This window comes from Cicer arietinum, chromosome 3 (genome assembly GCF_000331145.2).
Source record: "Cicer arietinum cultivar CDC Frontier isolate Library 1 chromosome 3, Cicar.CDCFrontier_v2.0, whole genome shotgun sequence".
Taxonomy (NCBI): Eukaryota; Viridiplantae; Streptophyta; class Magnoliopsida; order Fabales; family Fabaceae; genus Cicer; species Cicer arietinum.
In genome coordinates this window covers 18,437,369-18,450,410 of record NC_021162.2, presented here as the reverse complement: position 1 = coordinate 18,450,410, position 13,042 = coordinate 18,437,369, and the positions used below count along the sequence as shown (strand labels likewise).

The following is a 13,042-nucleotide window of genomic DNA, read 5'->3' as shown; positions in this document are numbered from 1 at the left end:
GTTGGACATAATTAGTATGGTTAAGTAAATCACTTATGATATACTTTTTATGTTCTAAAATATAATCAATTTAAGAAAGTTTATATATTTAATTCTAATTTTGGACAAAATACATTAAATCTTACTTGACAAATTTTTGTTTATATTTTGAGACACTAGAAATATAGATGTGAGATACATATAGCTTCACCAAATGGAGGGTGACCAACTGATTAGACGAAACCCTCGTAGACCTACATGCATCTTTTGAAAAATTATGGAGAAGGGCTTGGTTAATGAAACGGTCGGTGCAAATTGCATATTATCCTTCGTAATCACAGTAGTTGTGAATGAGAGCGTAGAGGGTCTCACAACACACTAATGGAGTGAAGCTAATATAAGACTCATATTTTACATTCTTCTGATAGGGTAATCATTCTACCATTGAACCTAAGTGAGGTTTTAAAAGGGATGTCGAAAAGAGTTATAAACAAGAAGTCTAGACGTTCAAACATTGAAAATTAAGTTAACCACTAATTTACTAATATTTACTTAAAATAAAGTGAGGTTTTAAATCTAAGGTTCACACAAGTAAAAAAAAAACAAAAAAAAAATTCCCTCTTCAACAGCCAATATATCAAGATTCTTCCAACTTTATTATTTCACTAAGACTTCATAGCTTTCTGCATTAAACAAGCTCACGCATTATCACAGGTCCATATGATTTGCTTTTAATAACACAACAGAAAACAAGCAAACTTAATATTATCATAACATTACAATATAACTGTTGCCATCACCAGAGAGCTCTGATATACAATCAGCATAGCATAGTATACAAATACCGGTTACTTACACAACAAGCTACACAAAGATAGATATATCATGATACATGTTATTGGTCATAGCATGAGCCTGTACCAACAGGTGCTGTTCTAGCATAAAAGTTTGTGACAGGAGCAGCCGCAACCCCTCGTCTATTTAACAGACATCTGAAGTGCTGCAACCGCGGTAATGCCGTTAAGGTTATATCTTTTGCAGAAGTTGAATCTCTCGGACTCCATAGTCGTTCTGTCAGAAACAAAGAGCAGTTAAGGGCATGTTTTATTTTCTGAAACAATGTTACAACCAAAGGAAATTATAAACTGAAGAGGCAATTCAAATATAAACAAATTTTGCAAAGTTTAAAACAAAACAAGGACCGGAAAAAAAAAGCAGTATATTTGCAAGGGCGAGAAAGAAAAATATTTTTATAAGAACTAAAACAAAAAAATTGTATATTTGGTAGTATCAAATACATATTTAAACCTTTTAATTTTAAGAGTATGATGCTCTAGCAGTAAAACTAAAAATACAATGCAAGAAAGGTGAACAACGCAGCGTCAGCAAGATACGCTTACCTGCAGCTGCAGCAGCTCGAGGCCAAATTGTTTGCTGAACATCAGATGTATCAGCTGTCTCACCCCACATACAAACTTCTCCGCCAATTACAAGCTTTTGTTCTGAATCTTTATGTATACCTTCTAGTGGCTCAGCAGTATAGACCTTATCCCAAGGTACATCTAGATGGTCAAGATACCAGACACCTTGGTTACTGAAAATGCACCGGAAACCTTTCGCAACAGCCTTCGGACAAACCCCGGGGCCCAACCTACAGTATTTACCTTAAATTCTTTATTTTGCAACTCGGGCATTTGAGTTTTATGCCGCAATAAAATTACTTGTATCAATGGAAACTCACCAGTTATGTACTACTGTTTCAGGATGAAGCTTTGTTGGAAATGTATTGAAGGTTTCTTCCCTGAGAAGTTACAAAGAAAAAAATGTCACATGCAAAATATGTGTATGTATTTTAAGAATGTGATGTTGTAATTTGAATAATTAATTATTGTTATTGATATGCTCAGATACTATACTATCTGATGCATATGCAAACTATCAGTGCCATTTGAAAAACAGTTTTCAACAGGAAGAAAAGGCTAAGATGGAAAGAGGATGCTCAGGTGAAATGACCATCAAGGACATATTAAGTGCATAAATCAGTATCTTTAGCCCAATGTCTTAAAAACCAGACCAGAGGTCAATCAGTGAGACCTCTGGATCATGGTTCAATTAGTTTATTCAATTGAACCAAATGACTAATAAATAAGTATTAAAAAAACAAATTGGTTGAACCGCGGTTCGATCAGGTTCTAAGAGACTGAGAAATGACCCCAGTTGAACCAATCGGCAGACTGGCTGATTCCCAGTTTCAACTGGTTGGTCCGGTTCTAAAAACACGGATTTTAGTCAGAATGCCATATATATACGGATCATACCAGTTCACTGGAGTCCAATTTTTTGAAAGGGCTATTTCTTGGGCCTTCAGTACAAAGTATTCATAAGCACCTTTAGTAGTCATATTGTGTTTCTGAAGCCTGCATTAAATAGTCAAAATTGTTGCCAAGTCATTCACAAATCATAAAATGTAATATATTAGTATAACAGGTGAAAATCAGTACCATTCATGTACATGAGAAGTATTGCTCCAGCAATCTGTCAGAATCACCAATATAAATGGATTCAAAATTACAATAATCACTTAAAGTCTACTTTTTATTGTAATTATTATATTGTGAATGTTATGAAGTCACACACATGGCCACAGTTATGAAATCCTTTCCGAAGAGACAAAATATCGATAGTAGGGAATGTAAGACACATTAAGTTCATAGAAAATAAATGTGGACTGCAAGAGACGTCTAAGGTTTTTATGTATAAGGAAAAAATACAGTTATGAAAATTAAATGAAGACGAGGAAACTTGTTCCACAGATTTATAGAGCCAATTTGGTTTGAAAAAATAGTTATTTGATTTCATGTCACTTATTTTTTTAATTCGCTTCCTGTTTTCAAAGGTTAAAGGCATATTAACAAACCAAACATTCTCTTAATATTTTTTTTAAGAAACTATACATAAACTATCAGTTCCTGGAACCCTCATTTTATCTAGACTTGGATTACTTAGTAGTTTATTCATATGATAACTTTAGTAGAGAAAATGCACTAATGCAGCAGCATTGGCATATAGATTTCAAACAAGAAACAAAGTTTGTAGTAGATAGTGTTGTCAATCATGGATAGCAGAAAATAGCGATTTGTTGGAGGGTAGTAAAATCGTTAGAGGCAAGAGGAGACCTGGAAAAACTATAAGAGAAATTATTAGTAAAGATCTAGAGATTATTGAGCTGGATAGAGATATGTTATATGATACAACGTTATGCCGTCGTTTGATCCATGTAGTCAATCCTATTTAGTGGCGTAAGGCTTGGTTGTTGTTGTTGTTCAAATTTTTCTATGCTACAACACTATAATGCCACAATAGCCGCTATTTAACAACACTTTCTTCAAATTCCACAACACTATAGCAGTATAGCGCTGTTATTTGGTAATTTGATAGTAGATTATCCGACAGCAATGAAGATTTATCCATAGCTCTCATTTTGCATTTATCACTTCAGAGATACACTTTTAAATTGTAATATTGATTTTTAAGCCCTTCTTTAACAGCTTAAGATTTAAGAGAAATTGTTCTTTGGCAAGTTGCAAGAAGGAAACACTCATACTGACCTGTATTAACTTCATCACCACCCAAGTGAAATAGCTCAAATGGGAAAATCTTTCTCATATCTGTGAAATTTAGAAAAGAGAAAAAAAGAAGTCAATTTATGAGAGAGAGCGGAGAGCACATGTCACACAATTATTCAACTTGTTTTCCCTATAATCTTCCCACGATCTTTACCATCAGAGGAGAAAGTTTGTTAAATGTAGCGCAAAAATCTGGTAAGGATTAAGGTTTATGGGAAATTTAACCTGAGAGAATACCGGAAACGACGTCAAAAGTAAATGTCTTTGAAACATCTAGTGGCTCCTTGCAGGTAGGTGATGGCCAAAGATCAGGATACCCAGCACCCCTGCACAAAAAACAAAAACTTAAAATATTTGTGATGAATGCTATTTTTCATTAGAAGTATTAAATTGTTTGTGCAACTAATTAAAGTCCAAATTAATAGAACTTATTGATTAATACTTGAATAAAAGTTTTAAATATAGTAATTGAACTCAAGGTGATAATCAAACCAAGCAAATATAGAAGGAAAAATATAATCAACTCAATTGTTATTATAAACTATGAAGCACTGGTACAGACACGGACACGACCCCGATTTAAAAACGCAGACACCGGCATAATGTTAAAAAATAAAAGTGATTGAATGTAACAATATGTGTTGGACATCAGACGTGACACGCCTTTAATCTAAAGTTCCAGTGCTAAACCGATTTTAAACAAAATTGTGAAATATCAAACCGTAGCAATCATTGAAGGAATAAGTATAGAACATACCTACATTCAACATCTAATTTCCTTCAAAGGAAGCATTTAATGTTGTTACAGGTCAAAAGCTAGAACGCCTAAACTTTTTTCACGGTTAACAAAGCCTATCTCAAAAGAAATATTTATAATAAATTGTAAAAGGAAAAAGAGTGACCAAGGCATGTGTTTTACCATGATTCTGCATGTCCAGGGACGTCGACTTCTGCCATCACATTTATGCCTGTGATAAATTATGCAAATACTCAACAAATATACAACCATTGATATTTTAATAACCATCAGAAATAGCCTTATAAAAAATTCAGATTTACTTTAAAAGGAAATTGAAAACACCTCACCTCTCATTTTGGCAAAGCTTCATACCATCACAATGTGAAACATGAAAAGAAATCACAATATCTGTCAATGATAGATTAAAAAAGCGAACTCGGAGATAATAAGTTAGCAACAAGTGACAATATAATAAAAAGAAAAAATCATCATTGATCATTTGACCAGGACATCACAATGTAATTTTAGGATAACAATTTCCAGTTAAAAATTGTTGGACATAGAAAAGTTTGCAACGTGTTTACATTAGAAAAGTTGTAGTATCAGGATTATTTAAACCGAACAATTCAAGGAAAGACGATTTTAAGAGAGTCTTACTTGACAATTTCATATGCATCCTCTACTGTGTAACGTTCCCATTTTGAATATGAACCATTCCATAAATTTGGATATGTAGGTATCTCGAGAGGAAATGACTCTTCGTCTATGATGTGCCAATGAAGAACATTCTATGAAGTATAATTTTTTTTATTCAATATTACATGAACACAACAGCAAGATATGCTAATTAGTTGACATGTCTTTGGTTTCCAAGTTACATGAATAATAGTACGGAAGAAAAATGAAAGAAACTTATGACAATTATCTTACAAGTTTGGCATAGGACATAGATTCAATAATCTGCTTAATTACAGTAATTGGTAAATAGTGCCTTGACGTATCTGCAAAAATAGATAAATAAATAAAAATTCATAAGTATCAATGATATCCATTGACCATAGTATAGAATCACTCACTGAATATGAACTTTTTTTCATTGTAAATAATGTTCCTCACCCAACATAAGACCACGGTATGCAAATCTAGGTTTATCTTTGATGGACCAAGGTGCCTTGTTTATTTGTACTGTTTTAGTTGTATAATCAAAAGAGCATAGCTGGCTGAGTGTCTGGTGCATCATGCAAACACAACAATAGTTCAGTTTTCAATTTTCCAGGTATAGAAGAAGATAAACTCACTTTAAATAACTTACATACAATCCGTGTTGTTAAATAGCAACTATAGCAGCGCTATAGTGCAACATAATTTGAACAAACTACTATTATGTGATATGCTATTTAGTACAAAAAGTAGTCAAATAGCAGAGTTTGAATAAACCGCTACTTTTCGCAATCCACGATTGACAAAACTGCTTACAGTATATATGTCAATACATATATGATGGGGACAAAGAAGGAATTGATGGCGTGTCTAGTGGGACACATGGTGCACCTAAGGTATGGAGAGTGTATGTTAGAAAATCCAAGAAAGGTGAGTTGGCCCCATCACGTATATAGGAGAGAGAGGTTGGTAAGGAGGGATAACAAAATTCTGTTAATTGTTAGTGGAGAGAAGATTCTCTCTTATTGGAGTGAGCATAGCTCTCAGGAGTAAAAGGAAGGCTTGTTTCCTTTGCTCAATTTCCCTTTATCATCAATAAAATACACTATCATATGTTAATTAATCTCTCATTAATTCTTATCGTCCCATTTATAAATTGAGGACCTATCAATATACATGTTAGGTTCATAATTCTACAATATCAAGTCAATAATTTAAAGGTATAAAAACTGAAATACACTTCATTAAATTTGTAACATCTTAGCTCTTATGCAATATAGAGCAGATTAAAGAATCACTCCTATGGAGAAAAAAAGGCCTAAAATATGAAAATGAAGAATGCAGATAAACGTCAAAAATTATTGTCAAAATCTGTTTTTGTTTTATTATTAAAAATATCCCTCAAGTATAAGGATTCGTTGTATAGGAGTATTAGTAGGGATGTAGTTATATATAAGTACGGATAAGGATTTTGTTGTATTGGAATCTAGTCTATATATATGTGATGTATTGTTAACATATTTATATTCAATAAAATATATTTTTACCCTAATTCTTGAGATAGTATTAGAGCTCTCGGTCTTTGGGAGTCTCGCTTCTGCATGTTGCCTTCATTGCGGTTTCTTCTTTCCTGAAACCATAGTCACCTTCATTGTGGTCCTTTTTGCTGCCTTCATTGCAGAAACTTGAGATTTCATTTTGGCTTGTTTGCTACCCTAGTGCGTTCAATATTCATGCCGTTACTATTCACGTCCATTTGACCGCCTACTTCAAGCCACCGCTCGCACCACAAGACTTGTCTCCATTAGATCGCTCGAAACCCAAAGTGTCGTTGTCAACGGCTTATTCACACACGCTTTCTAGTTCGGCGCATGACACCCACTTGCGATGTCATCTCTAGCGCGTGGTGCCCACGCGTCGCCTTCTAGACCTCCATTTCTCGTTTCATTTTGGGGGTTCACTTTCTAATCGGAGCACTTTTGTTTGTAGGTCATTTGAAGTTCACACGGTTTTGGCTCAGACTTTTCTGTTGTGGCATTATAGCACACTTACAATTTGTGCATATTTTTTGGATGTTTGAAGTTTGTTTTGTTTGATAGATCAATCTTTCATTCCTAATATCGTTTGTCTATTGATTTTACGGATATGACAATTAAAGAAAGCAAAAGTGGCGGACCAATGAAAATGAAGCAGAGAAGATTAGATCACTTCTTAGTAAGTTGGAGAAACCAACAGATACTAGTTCTCTACACTTTCTCTTGGTAAGTTTCAATTTTCTTATGGACTTAATGTTTCAGATACAACCTATAACCAATATTGGATACTGGATTCTGGAGCCAAAAACCACACGACACCCTTACCTACACACTTCTCCACTTATTCACCTTGCCCTAGCAACAACAAAATATTCACAACAGATGGTACCCTTTTAACTGCAGTAGGTCAAGGACATGTCCAAATAAACTCATACATAACTCTAAGAAATGTCCTTCATATTCCTAAATTGTCCATTAGCTTAATTTCCATACAAAAATTAACACAAGACCTATCATGTAATGTTTTTTATAACAAATCTTGCGTCCTTCAGGACAAGAATTTAAGGAGGACAATTGGTAATGCTAGAGAGTGGAATGGTCTTTATTACTTGGATAATCAAAATCTTCCTCCAAATCTACTCAGCAGAACCAACTCTTTTTTCTAAGGGACAAGGTAATTTTTGCCCCACTGTCGCCTGGGTTATCCTTCATTTAGAGCCACAAAACAATTGTTTCCTTCCCTCTTCAAAAAATTAAAGGTAGAAAATCTTCACTGCGAGGTGTGTGAGCTTGCTAAACACAAATGTGTATCTTTTCCAGTTAGTAACCAAATGAGTATTTCTCCATTTCGATTAGTTCATAATGATGTATGGGGTCCCTCTAATGTTCCAAATATATTAGGAGCCCGTTGGTTTGGAACCTTTATTGATTATTGTACTCGAGTTACTTGGGTTTATTTACTAAAACAAAATTTTGAAGTCAGTTTTGTCTTTGTACAATTCTTCTTCATGATAATATGCCAATTTTGAGTGAGTATTAAGAGGATTAGGTTTGATAATGCCAAAGACTACTTTAATCAGACTTAATTCTTTTTGTCAAAAGGAGGACATTATTCATGAGTCTTCATGTGTTAAAACACGCCAACAAAATGGGATTGCTGAGATGAAAAATGGGCACTTGTTAGATCAAACTCGAGCGATGTTAATAAAGTTCCAAGAAATTTTAGGGAAACACAGTTTTAACTCCATCGTATCTCATAAACCAACTACCTTCTAGTGTCCCTGCCTTCAAAACTCCCATGGAAGCCTTGTCCTCGTTCTACCCTAATGTGCTCACCTGTAGTAATGTTACTCCCAGAATATTTGAGTGTTGCATCGTTTGTCCATATCCATAGTGATAGTAGAGGGAAACTTGATCCTATAACCTTAAGATGTATCTTTATCAGGTACTCTTCCACTCAAAAGGGCTACAAATGTTATCATCCACCGTACCAGAAATTATTTGTCTCCCAAGATGTCACCTTCCATGAACAAGAAAGTTTCTTTGGTCAAACTTATCTTCAAGGGGAGAATACAAGTAAGGAAGATGAGTCTATTCTACTTCCTGAGTTGACTCTTGAACTAGAAATTGAGATTGAAATTGTTTTAGAAAAAGATGAAAATGAAGGAATTGACAACGTTGAGACTGAAATTGATTCTGAGGAACATGGAAATGATGACACTAATGTAAGATATGGGAATAATCTAGTATATACAAGAAGAACAAAGGTCATTCTTGAATCTACTCACATCCATGACTCCAATTCGACCTTACATGAGGTAACTTCCCTTGATGCTTCAAACTCTAGTGATCCAATCTATGAATCTTCCTATGCACATGAATTAGAATCCAACACACCACCAACTTATGATGACCTTCATATCCCAAATGCTCTTAAGAAGAATACTAGGACATGTACCAATAAACCACTTTACCTTTTATCCAATTACCTATGTTTTGAACATTTTTCACCTACACATAAAGCCTTTCTCACAAACCTGAACACTACGATTATACCTACCTCTCTATCTGAAGCATTGTCTGACAGGAAATGGAAGCAAGCCATAGACTTGGAAATGGAAGCGCTGGACAAGAATGATACTTGGGATTTGGTCCCTCTACCAAATGGAAAGAAACTTGCAGGATGCTTACACTGTAAAGTACAAGGTTGATAGGTCTATCGAGAGGTACAAAGCAAGGTTAGTAGCTAAAGGATGTACTAAAATGTATGGAGGGGATTACTTGGAAACATTTGTTTCGGTTGCAAAATGAACACAGTTAGGGTGATACTATCTATAGCAACTAATTACAGTTGGAACTTGTACCAATTTGATTTAAAAAATGTCTTCCTTCGTGGAGCTCTAGAAGAAGAGATTTATATGGACTTACCTTTGGATACAGTGAGCATATTGCTAAAGTCACGGTAGGTTTAGGCTTCAAACAAAGCCAAGGAGATCATACCCTCTTTATCAAACACTCTGAGTCAGGGGGAGTAACAGTGTTATTAGTATATGTGGATGACATTATAGTGACCGATGATGATGAAAATGACCAACAACTGTTAGGACAACACCTAGCCAAGGAATTTCAGATTAAAACCTTGGGAAAATTGAAGTATTTCTTGGGAATTGAAATGGATTTTCATATCCCAACAAAAGTACACCACAGATCTTCTGCAAGAAACAGACAAGACAGCACGCAAGCCAGCGAATACACCAATCAATCCAAATTTAAAGTTGGGAAATGCAGTAGAAGAAATTGCAGTTGACAAGAAAATGTACCAAAGATTAGTTGGAAGACTCATATATTTGTCACATATTAGACCTGATGTTGCCTTCGCTGTAATCATAGTCAATCAATTCATGCACCAACCAAAGGAGGTACATTTGGAAACTGCACTCAGAATCGTACAATATTTGAAAGGAACTTCAGGAAGAGGAATTTTGTGAAGAAATGGAAATGTGGGTCTTGAAGCATATACTGATGCTGACTATGCAGAGTCAATTGTAGATAGAAGGTCAACCACATGATACTTCACTTTTCTATGTGGAAATCTAGTGACTTAGAAGAGTAACAAACAAAGTGTGGTATCTAGATCCAGTGCTGAAGCATAATTTTGGGCAATGGCACAAGGGATATGCAAGTTACTATGGTTGAAGATCATTTTGGAAGACCTGAAGATAAAGTGGGATGAACCAATGAAACTCTATTGTGATAATAAATATGTTATTAGTATAGCACATAATCCAGGGCAACATGACAGAACCAAGCATATTGAAGTCAACAGACATTTCATCAAAGAAAAACTCGATAGTGGCCTAATTTCCACTCCGTATGTCTCCTCCATAGGCAACCTTGCAGATCTTCTAACTAAAGGGCTAAACAGCAGCAACTTTGAAGAATTGTATCCAAGTTGGAAATGGAGAACACCTACTCACCAGCTTGAGAGGGAGTGTCAAAATATGTTTCTGTTTTATTATTAAAAATATCCCTCAAATATAGGGATTCGATTGTATAGGAGTACTAGTAGGGATTTAGTTATATATGAGTACTAATAGGGATTTGACTGTATAGTAATCTAGTCTATATATCTGATGTATTGTTAACATATTTCAATTCAATAAAATATATTTTTACCCTAATTCTTGATAATTATCTTAAAACATTATGTCAATTTATCCAAAAATAAATATCTACAATTATAGTAATCAGATATGAAAATAAAGCCATCAAGCATGAAAATTTTAAGTGTTAAACATAAACTAATTGCTCTCCACGTACAATCTTTACCTCCTCAACTTCAAGCCCCCAAAATAAAGTTTTAATTAAAAGAAAGCAAAAACGCAAGAGCTTAGTGACTTGCAAATTCTACACATACCTCTAATCCACGCAATGCACCGTAAACAGTATTTGCCTACAATCAGTAAAATCACAAAATAAGATAAATACCAAAGTACATCTTAATTTTTTTGTAGAAAAATGCTAAAGAGTAAACTACACATTCCATTCCATTACTTAAATTTGCTTCAGAGTCCATAATAAGCAAAATTGGGGTTTTGGTTTTGGGAAGCTTTGAAAAGGGCTTAAGTAAAATTGAATGGAGTACTTTCAATTATGAGTAAGAAACATCACACCTCAATGGTAACTTCCCCAGCAATAGAAGAGTCATCTGCTTTAGAAACTTGCAAGGTATAACTTTCATCTACTCCAAGTTGTAGCTGCAATGAAAAAAATCCCCATTCTCAAAACTAAAACCACCCTTCAGTTCAAACTATGAAGCACTAACACACACATCAAACACGACACTAACGTATAGATACAAGTAACAATTTAAGAAAATGAAAGTGATTAAGGGCATGTTTAGATAGGCTTATTTGAGTTATTTACTGACATAAACAGTTGTGAGACCGTTTGGAAGAGCTTACAGAAACAACTCATGACATATTCATAAGTTGTTTTCAACTTATTTTCATAAGCTCTCCAACATAGCATATAAAAACAACTTATAACTTATAAAAAAAAACAGTTTGACCGGTCTCTTTCCTAATAGTGTAAGTTTATATATACGCACTTATTTAATACTCCATTCGGTCTTAAAAGTTAATTCAACTGTCTTCATTATAAAAAGACGGTTGAATTAACTTTTAATCAATATGTAACAACCAAATAAGTCAAGTTTTGGTGACCCAACTATCTTTTATAAAAAGAATCAGCTTAGTAAATATTTAATTAAATTGTTTATCCAACCAAAACCTAAATGTTGTTGAAAACAACAAGTTTTCAATCTTAGGTGTCAAGTGCTACAAAAACCCAAAAATGGAACAAGAAAAAGAAACAAAATTGATAAACTAAAGAGTCAAATAAAAATCACCTCTTCCTTATCTGAATGTAGGATAATCTTCAAGCTAGCAATATCATAAGGAACCACACTCATCCTTTCCTTCAACTTTCTAACAAACCCAAAACCAAATCCAACACCAGTGTGCTTGAACACAATCCCTCTGTATCTATAAAAAGCAGCATTAAGAATGTGAGAAACACCACGACCAACATGTCCTTTGACTGAAAGAGTGAGTGAAGGGTCAACGGAGAGAGATTGATTTCCTGAAGTGAATTGTGAAGGGAGTGGCCATAGGTATGTGAGGGATTCTTCTTTGGGATTTGGAGTAGTGATCCTAAATGCAAATGAAATTGAAATTGAAATGAATAAGAAAATGAAAAATGAGGTTTTTTTTAGTGAAATGAGGTTTCTGGGTTTGGAATGAAACATCATTATTGGACTGTGTTTTTTTTTTTTTTTTATGGTTGTGTTAATGTTGGTGAGAGAGATATATATAAGAACAAGAAAGAAGAAGAATAAAATAGAGGGAATTATTTTTAACAAAAACAAAATAGACGTAATTATTTGTGGTTTATTTAATATTTATTATTTTACTAAATTGGGGGTTTTAATTTTGAAGAATTTTTTTATAAATAAATATATATATATATATATATTTAATTTTTACACCAAATAAACAAAATATCAATATGTTTTACTTTTGAAATTCAATAGATGATCGCAAAATAGAAGGTCATATTTTCGTATTGAATAATTTTCTTTATCTTTTTTGCAAATAAAAAATGGTTTATTTAATAAAATAAAAACAATTATAATATTTTAAAAAATAAAATATTATTAACAAATTAAAATAAAATACATTAAACTGAATAAAAAAAATACAGTTGACTAAATTTACTTAACTAAATAACATGTTATATTATTTTAATAATTCTCTCCTATTTTGTATATAAATTTAAATTATTTTAACAATTGTCTTTTATTTTGTAGATAAATTATCAATTTAATTATATTTTATGAATGAATTTCTCCTAATTTTTTCTCCGGATCAACTAAATAAATGTTAATTAAAATAATAATTATAATATTTAAAAAAAACAAAATATTATTAATAAATTAAAAT

At 33.3% G+C, this 13,042-nt stretch overlaps 1 protein-coding gene across 1 annotated transcript; it reads right to left on the bottom strand.

Moving 5' to 3' along the window:
- Positions 1 to 684: 684 nt before the first annotated feature.
- On the bottom strand, positions 685 to 12,395 carry LOC101508517 (beta-hexosaminidase 1-like). The gene is made up of 15 exons (XM_004492026.3): positions 11,950 to 12,395; positions 11,213 to 11,296; positions 10,957 to 10,992; positions 5,461 to 5,572; positions 5,275 to 5,345; positions 5,002 to 5,132; positions 4,692 to 4,708; positions 4,525 to 4,573; positions 3,831 to 3,931; positions 3,588 to 3,647; positions 2,481 to 2,514; positions 2,298 to 2,396; positions 1,721 to 1,780; positions 1,380 to 1,630; positions 685 to 1,050 (listed from the first exon to the last, which is right to left on the bottom strand). The coding sequence occupies exons 1-15, from the start codon at positions 12,349 to 12,351 to the stop codon at positions 875 to 877; spliced, it is 1,683 nt and encodes a 560-aa protein (XP_004492083.1). The 5' UTR covers positions 12,352 to 12,395; the 3' UTR covers positions 685 to 874.
- Between the last annotated feature and the right edge of the window lie 647 nt (positions 12,396 to 13,042).

Coding starts and splice junctions, on each gene's coding strand:
- LOC101508517 (XM_004492026.3), bottom strand. CDS start 12,351: ATGATGTTTCATTCCAAACCCAGAAACCTCATTTCACTAAAAAAAACC. Junction 5,573..10,956: donor GTGCATTGCGTGGATTAGAG/GTATGTGTAGAA, acceptor ATGATGCACCAG/ACACTCAGCCAGCTATGCTC. Junction 1,051..1,379: donor TCGAGCTGCTGCAGCTGCAG/GTAAGCGTATCT, acceptor TGTTTCTGACAG/AACGACTATGGAGTCCGAGA.